An 8,074-nucleotide genomic window follows, 5' to 3' on the forward strand; every position below is an offset into this window, starting at 1 on the left:
GTGCTGAAAAAAAAGTAAATCTGATTGTTAAAAATTTAATTAGACTTAGTCTTGCTTCACAGCACTTTACAAACACAATTCTTAAAAGGAAAGAGGTGTATTCTTATCTAAGTATAATTAGTTGTGATTTAGACATTCACCTGAAATAGGTAGAAACTGACTTCCAAATGCACTCCAATGACATGAAAATGAAAATGGGCCAAGAATTTCACTGAAGTTGAATGTAGTACAGTGTTTGTGTGTATGTATTTTTTTTCTCTGTGTGTATGCATGCCTGTGTGTATGTTTTAAATGACATATTGTTATTTTTTTCCGAGGCTATGAAGTAATTTATCAAATCTGTAACCCCACACATATGTATGCATGGAGAGAGGGCATATACTATGGTGTCTATTTGATTAAGGAGACCTTTGACAAAGCAGCCAGTACAGCAGAATGACAGCTGAAGCTCTGTGGATTTACGCTGCATAAAGCTCATCCTGAGGGACCAATGTCTAGTTGGAATTTCAAGCAGTCTGGAGCACGTACAGCAGTACTCTTGCTGCTGGAGAACTGATGAGATGGGAGCCTTTTCAGGTCACTTACATATTCAGTGTAGGGCATGCAGATTGGACAGTTCATGTTTGTAGTGCATACCAAACAATAGCCCAAAACCTATTCTCTTCAAATGCTCAGCATAAAGAAGCATCACAAACTCGTATACCTGGCAAGATGCTGTGCTGAGTAAGAAAAAGGAAAATCTACAGGCCTGTAGTTCTTTCGGAAATGAATGTAATTGCAAAGTAGGCACTTAGAGCTTTCCTAAAACCCTCCTGTTACTTACGCACACAGCAATTAGAACACTTTGTCCTGGTTTCCAAAACATACAGTAAATGCATTATCTAAATCACAAAACTGCTATGTAATTTGGTAGAAGTGTAATTGGGAAATGCAATTACAAAAAGTGAAGAAAGTAATTTTTTACTTAACTCTAATATGGCAATTCACTACTTTAGTTAAAATTACTTGGATGAGATTGAAAATAACAAACTTCACTGGATAGTCAAGCAGTCATTTTTCAATAATGGCCAATTCTTTATTAAATTTTAAAATTATCCTGCAGTATAAAATAACCATGGTCTCTGCTCTTGAGATTTAAAACCTGTTATTTCCTCATCATTTGACCACTTTCAATTCACATATGAAATATTATTCTGCAGGGTCCTTGCTGTTGATTTTAAGAATCTTTTTCAATGAAATGTTCTGAAGTAATAATTTTGTTACTAATGCCTAACGTGAAATTGTACTTTAAGCACTTTTTTTTTCAAAAGATAGTCTCTCTCTGTGTGTGTAACAGACATAATATGACAAGAAGCATTGTACTGCAATAACAACACTGACAACATTTAAAAGTGACAGAAAGATAATGGATATTATGTGATGGGATTTAGTTTCTTCTACAGTAGCCATGACTGTTTCCATACATGTGCAGCTCAATTAACAATGGTGTCTTCTTGTGAACATGCATAGCGACTCCCTGACAACACTCAAAAATGTGTTTTTTTTCATGGACTGACAAAAATAGCCGGGCTTCTGTCTTGACTTCTGTATATTGGGTTTTATTTTCCAGCTGGTCTAAATTTGAGCTCAACCATGTTATAATTTCTTCCTCCAGGAGAAGATGTGATCATTTTAAAATGTGATGTTGCAGTTACCTCCCTTTACATGTATCTGTGTTTTAGTAGATATATCCACTACAGTAACAATAAATACTGTGAACACAGTTAAGAATGTTATATTAAATAGAAACGGCTGGCAGATGCTACAATAGCAGCAACATACTTTGAGATGCTCTGTGTTCCGCCTCCTCCTATTTTGTTAAATAAGAACAAGACAATCCCTTAAAATCCTTGTGTGCAGAGTTCCAAGTTGTGAATGAAAAATGCCAAACACAAAAACCCAGCTTCTGTCACCATGTGCAGACTGGCATGAAGATGACGGAGAGAAGAACAAAGCCAGCTACCCCCCCCTACACACACATTATTTTGCCTGGTGTGTTATGAATCTATTACAAATCCTTTTATAGCATGCTCAAGAAGAATAGCCTTACGTGATAATGCCCTGAAAGGCTATCGTGGTGTAGCAGATGCACAGCTTCAATGTGGGAGTGCATCCCTTGACAAGCCTTCCACAAGCTGGGTTCATTGACATCAACGCTCTAGGGACAGCCATGGAATCAGAGCTGTATGGCTGCTGCTGCTGCTGCTTCGCTGGCCTCCCTCTGGCACTGCTATAAACACATCCAGGGGCCTTTCATCTGCAAGGTTAAGACAATACCCCAGCAACTTGAGGAAGCATGCAGGAAAGGGCAAATAAATGTGACTGTAAACCTGCACAAAGAGAGATGCAATCAAAGACCTGCAGTGGCAGACAAAAGCCTTTGATAATGCATGTGATCTCTACAAGTGAACAGCCTAGGAAGTCCTTTAGGGAACAGGCTGTGTTGCCATTGAGACAACGAGTGGTAATTGGCATTGGTGCAAAGTAAATAAGTACAATATCATAAGGATCCCTTCCAGGCACGTTTTTGACATATCAAAAGATTATGCTTTAAAAAATATTTTTTTGTCTGATATGGTTTATTCACAAAAGATTCAATTACCTTGATGCCAAAATAACATCTCCTCCTTCTACAGGTATACTCAAATCCAGAATTTATAAATATGCAAAGATAACTCAATGTGAAAGGTTAATGGCTGAACAAAATATGTCTCTTACTTCACTGAAGAGTCCATTCTCAGAGTATGTGCAACTGAAGGTTTCAAATTTTCATAAGTACATTCTTTGTAACTCAGAGTTTGGGTGAGCAGTTCATCCCCATTCAGCAGATGAATGTAAAAACAGCCTTCTTGTGTCAAACTCTGCACATACATCATTCTGCACAGGGAAGGTCAAACATCAAGTGAAGGAACAAGAAGAAAAAACACATTGTTACTGGAGGGAGATTTTAAGAACTGTATGTACAAGTTTGACTTTCTTTAGTTGTCATTTTATACAATACTTCTGCCATACTACATTTTAGAGAGAAATGAACTTATAAATGTTGTACCCCGTGTTTTAATGAGATTTGTGCCCTTGACCAGCTGAAACATTAAAATACTAATGGCAGTAATTTAATACCTTGAAATGAGCTTGTCTACATTTTTGTTGCTGCACTAAAACAACATTTAATTTCCAAAACACCAACACCAACCAAAAATGAGCTAAGAAGAACAGGCACATTTTCAGCTTTTTGATAATGCATTAAAAAAAAATGATTCATTTACTCAGTCAATTAAGAAACTTTTGGTTTGTTAAAAATTAAAAAGGTTTTCAGTGGAAAGCTACGACACATGAATAAAATTTGCTGCACAATGTTAATTATACAATTGCAATGCTACTGCAACTAGACTGTCTGTTTGGCTGCTCCTTTCCATTGACCATCTAGAGATATAATTCATTTCATAACACCTTGTTTAAAAAGTTATTCACAAGGCTGGAGAGTTGGTGAGTCAAGTCATCATCTCTAAAGCACTCACGGTTTATAGATTTGGTCTAGCCTTCCACTACTGGACTCAATCAATTGTTACTATAAGTTTCCCATACCAAAATCTTGTAGTGAAAACTGAGAGTTGAGAGATTCAGTTTGGCTTTGCAAGGCTACTCGATGTCTGTATAAAATAGCATTGGTGACATGTGAGCTATGATAGCTCGTCAACATCCAGAACTTTCAGCATCTCAAGGTGAATCTCTGAATCTCTGGCACCATGCCAATTGAGAGCTTTTTAACTACCTCCATGACCTCAGCCAGCGAAACGGAGAACCAATTCCCTTGAGACCAACATCATGATAGCTTGTCTGCTGCGAATCCAGCAAGTAAAAGTTCCTCAAAAGTCCCCAGTCCAGCCGGATTGTATCTAGTGAGCTTTGTTTTTTATGTCAGATTTTAGACTGAAACAAAAAATACCCGAGAATCCTTCATGTGAAAAAGAGAAACTCTGCTGTAAAAGAATCAATCTATCACCCTGAGAGGAAAACATTCATAAATGCTTACAGGTTTCTCACCAATAAACCATTTCATTTGCAATGTTTCATGATAATTTGTTTTGGTTTTAATAATCAAGTCTGCAGTTGTTAGTGTTAATAAGCTGATAATATAAATGAAGTCCATTTTAGTCCACATCAGCTGCAGCCCTGATAGGATGTAGCCTACGTTAACAACCTGCCAACCAAAAAGCTGTTTTTATGAATGGTTTATAACATTTAATTAGTCATTACTCATAAACCATTAATAAAGCTATTGGTTTTAAACCTTTATCAACAGTGCCTTATTAGAAGTGGCACCTTTATTAGTACACATGTGGCACAGTTAGGCTATTACCCCACATTATTGCAGCCTAAAAACATGATAACCGTCTAATCAGTCAAAAACACATGCGCATGGTTGTTATGCAATTAGACTGTGTTGACTCATCGTCCTTATTCATTCTCCAAACCATTATCTATCTTGCTTTTTTTGAGTCTTGCATCCTTCAGACAGCGTGTTCCTTGCGCACACACACATCATGTTCATTATCGGCCCACCCACTCTAGCAGGCTATCAATAACTGTGTTGCAGATGCCCTGGAGACGGGGCTTTGCGGATTCACAGAGCCCGAGGCGGTAATGCTGATGTGACGAGTTCACGTAAGAGAAACGTTCTGCCATGAAATCCCTCAAAACCGGCACGCTTGTTCTTTCCTAAGTAGAAATCAGAGTGAACTGAAATAAACTAGGAACATTACAGTAGCCTGTGTAGCTGCGGTTGGTTGTCTCTCTTATTCCATTCATACAGGAATAAAAAAACACACACACAAAAAAAAAAACATAAAATAGGCCACTCTCAGCTCTTTCATGCAGCGAAACAATCAAACATTTGCATATAATTCAAATTGAAAAAGGCTGATAGAATCGCTGTGAAGTCTCTGCCACACTGGCTGGGCGAAGAGAGCTGATTTGCTTGTGTTTGAAGGGGGGTGGAGGGGGTCCATGAGTGTGTGATGTGGCAGGCGAAAGACTGAGGATGATGATGATGGTGGTGTGTGTGTGTGTGTGTGTGTGTAGGCCTATATGTGTGTGAGAGATTGTGTGTTAGAGAGAGAGAGAGAGAGAGAGAGAGAGAGAGAGAGAGAGAGAGAGAGGCAGGCAGGTGGAAAGGGGGAGGGGTCTAGGGTGGTCCAGACAGTCGGTCCTTGTGTACCTCACACACTCGCAGCCTCTGCGCATCATTTAAGGGAAGCCCGGCTGTCGCTTTCCCCGGTCAGCCTAACCGCCTGGCTGCGTAATAATAACACAACCGCTCCAGCGTTACTCCACCACTTTGTTTTATCCTCCTTTTTCTCTCTGTGTCCGAAGCCAAACTGTACAACGTAAACCGGCTCGTACCGACGTTATATGGAAAATACGGATCTGCCAGGCGCATTTATTCTCCGCTATCCGAGAAGAAGCGCACGGTGGAAAACGTTTATGAGGACTAAAAGAAACCAGCCGTGATTCATGGACGTCCATCATGAGAATACTACATCTACCAACAAGGTATAAAAGGAAACAAGTGTTCATTTTCTCAATAATATTAGCGTGTTTATTAACAATGAAGGATTTATATTTTGTCTAGAAAGGTTTTTGGATACTTGCTGGCTGGGTGGGATGCGTTTCATTTGTGCTGTGTTGTCTTATCGCAGCATTGGTAAGGATGTCTGCATCGCGGAAAATCTCTGTCAGGAACCTGTTCACGCTGCAGTGTAGTGTACATTTATCATTCTCAGTGCCTATGGGAAGAAAGCATTAATGCTCTCTGTAACTATAAGTCATCCGTGATGCTATTGGTGGCAGTAGAAGTCAGTATTTTGTATTGTTACAACATAAAGGAAAGCCATCAACACTGTCAGCTCGTCCACACAAACAGTCTCTCTATGCATGCGATGTAGTCTATGCAGTCAGGGAGGACGTAGATTTTCTCAGCTTTTATAATTAAAAAAAAAGTGTGCTTTTTTATTTTTTCTCTGCAGATATTATTTGTTAAGTAGTTTTGCTCTACATTGTGCTTTTTGAGTAAAAAGAGATACCCTGATGCATCGTTTCTCTGTTGGACATTACAGATCTCACGTATGGCTTCTGATGTGATGCTGGTGAGCCTTTATTTCATCAAAGCTCCCTGCACCAGGCCCCAGTATATGATACTATTAAGAAAAAAATCAATACCGAAATGGAACATATTTCATTGTGATTATCTAATTCTTCAGTTGCAGCATCATTTCCCCTTGATATGACATTGGCAGCGAAGCTTTCCGCTACTGTTTACCTTTCTGGACTGGCTTAGACTTTTTTCTTTTTTCTTTTTTTCCCCCTTGATGAACAAGTAGAATACATCACAATGGTTAGACTCTTCAATCAGGCTAAACAAAGTCCTTGAATTAGATGCAGACTTGTTGGAGTACACAGAAGGTAGTCAGGGTGGATATATATAGAAAATTCTGCAGTATAATGTAATAGTGCACTTGGTAGAGTATTCTGTGTTCCTAATAATAACTGATTTTGTTCACATAAAGACAGATAAGTTGACCAGAACAGTGTTTACTATTCAGCCAAACTATTTGGAACATTGGTACAAATAAACAAAACAGTCTTTCCATTTTTAGATACTGTATATAGACTGCTTTTTTGTTTCCACTCCACAGTGGTCTAGACTTGCGGACTGCCGTACATGTTTTGGCACGTTGTGTCATTTAGTTGGATGGGAGCCAGCAGTTGGGGGCTTATCCCTCTCCTCTTTACATTACAGAAATTAGGCTGTAGCTCAGAAACAGGAGACAAACTGAATTATTATGTCTGAGATGTTTTATCTTATGGCACACAGCAATGATTTAAAAGCATAGTTCTGATTCTGTTTTTGTTTTTGAAGTATATCATTTATCCTCATCCCTGCCTATGCACCAAAGTGAATGAGAATATCAACCTTTGGCCCTAGAATAAAAAGTAAAATGCAGCCTACATTATAATGATTGTCAACCCACTCACTCTCAGTTTTAAAACAGATTACAATACAAGTTGCTATACTGTTAATGTGTATAGTCAAATGTGTTTTTATTGTAATTGTCTTTATCTTTCTTCACTTTACTGTGTCATTGTGATATCAGATGTCAAATATTGTCCATTTTAGAGCAGTAAGCAATGTACTCTGCAGTGTTTAGTCTGGATAAAAGCACAAGGAAAGATATTTGCAAAACTAAATCAAAAATTAACAAAATAACAAATACTGTATTTTCATTTCTTAGAATAAAGACAACAATTCTTTGTTCACAGGGAGGACCTGGCATGGACCGCTGTGTCTAAATGAAGTGGTTCAGCCATGCAATGTTCCTGGAAGGCAGTGATTCTGCTGGCTTTGGCCTCCATTGCCATCCAGTACACGGCCATCCGGACACTCACCTCCAAGCCTTTCCAGCTGTGCCCGTTGCCCAGCCCCCAGAACTGTGGTCTGGGGGGCCAGGAGACAGAACCTCCCTTTGAGCGGGGAGCAGCAGGCGGTGGAGGCTGTGATGACTACCCTTACTTTTCCATCAATGCCACCCGTAAAACGCACATCCTGGTCCTGGCCACCACCCGTAGCGGCTCCTCCTTTGTTGGCCAGCTGCTCAACCAGCACCAGGAGGTTTTCTACCTGTTTGAGCCTCTTTATCATGTTCAGACCACACTGATCCCACGTCTGTCCCACAGCCGCAATGCTGCAGATCGGCGCGTGATGCTAGGTGCCAGTCGAGACCTCCTGCGAAGTCTGTACGGATGCGACCTCTATTTCCTGGAGAGCTACATAAAGCCGACACCCACCAACCACACCACGGATAAACTGTTCCGCCGTGGTGCCAGCCGAGCGTTATGCCAGCAACCTGTATGTGATGCCTTTGGTCCTGCTGATTGTTAACGTGGAGGAGGGGGGACTGTGTTAAGAAATGTGCGTCTCTCAACATGACCTTAGCAACAGAGGCGTGCCGGGAGAAAAGGCACGTGCCATCAAGAT

The 8,074-nt window shown here is 39.9% G+C and overlaps 1 protein-coding gene across 1 annotated transcript in view; it reads left to right on the top strand.

The window, feature by feature from the left end:
* The first annotated feature begins 5,437 nt into the window (after positions 1-5,437).
* LOC133994671 (carbohydrate sulfotransferase 1-like) overlaps positions 5,438-8,074 on the top strand; it is a 7,985-nt gene continuing 5,348 nt past the window's right edge. Inside the window, 4 exon segments of the mRNA XM_062433963.1 lie at positions 5,438-5,592; positions 6,156-6,185; positions 7,360-7,967; positions 7,970-8,057. Of these exon segments, the coding sequence (XP_062289947.1) occupies positions 7,406-7,967; positions 7,970-8,057 (650 nt within the window). The 5' untranslated portion in view covers positions 5,438-5,592; positions 6,156-6,185; positions 7,360-7,405.

This window comes from Scomber scombrus, chromosome 1, assembly GCF_963691925.1.
Source record: "Scomber scombrus chromosome 1, fScoSco1.1, whole genome shotgun sequence".
Classification (NCBI taxonomy): domain Eukaryota; kingdom Metazoa; phylum Chordata; class Actinopteri; order Scombriformes; family Scombridae; genus Scomber; species Scomber scombrus.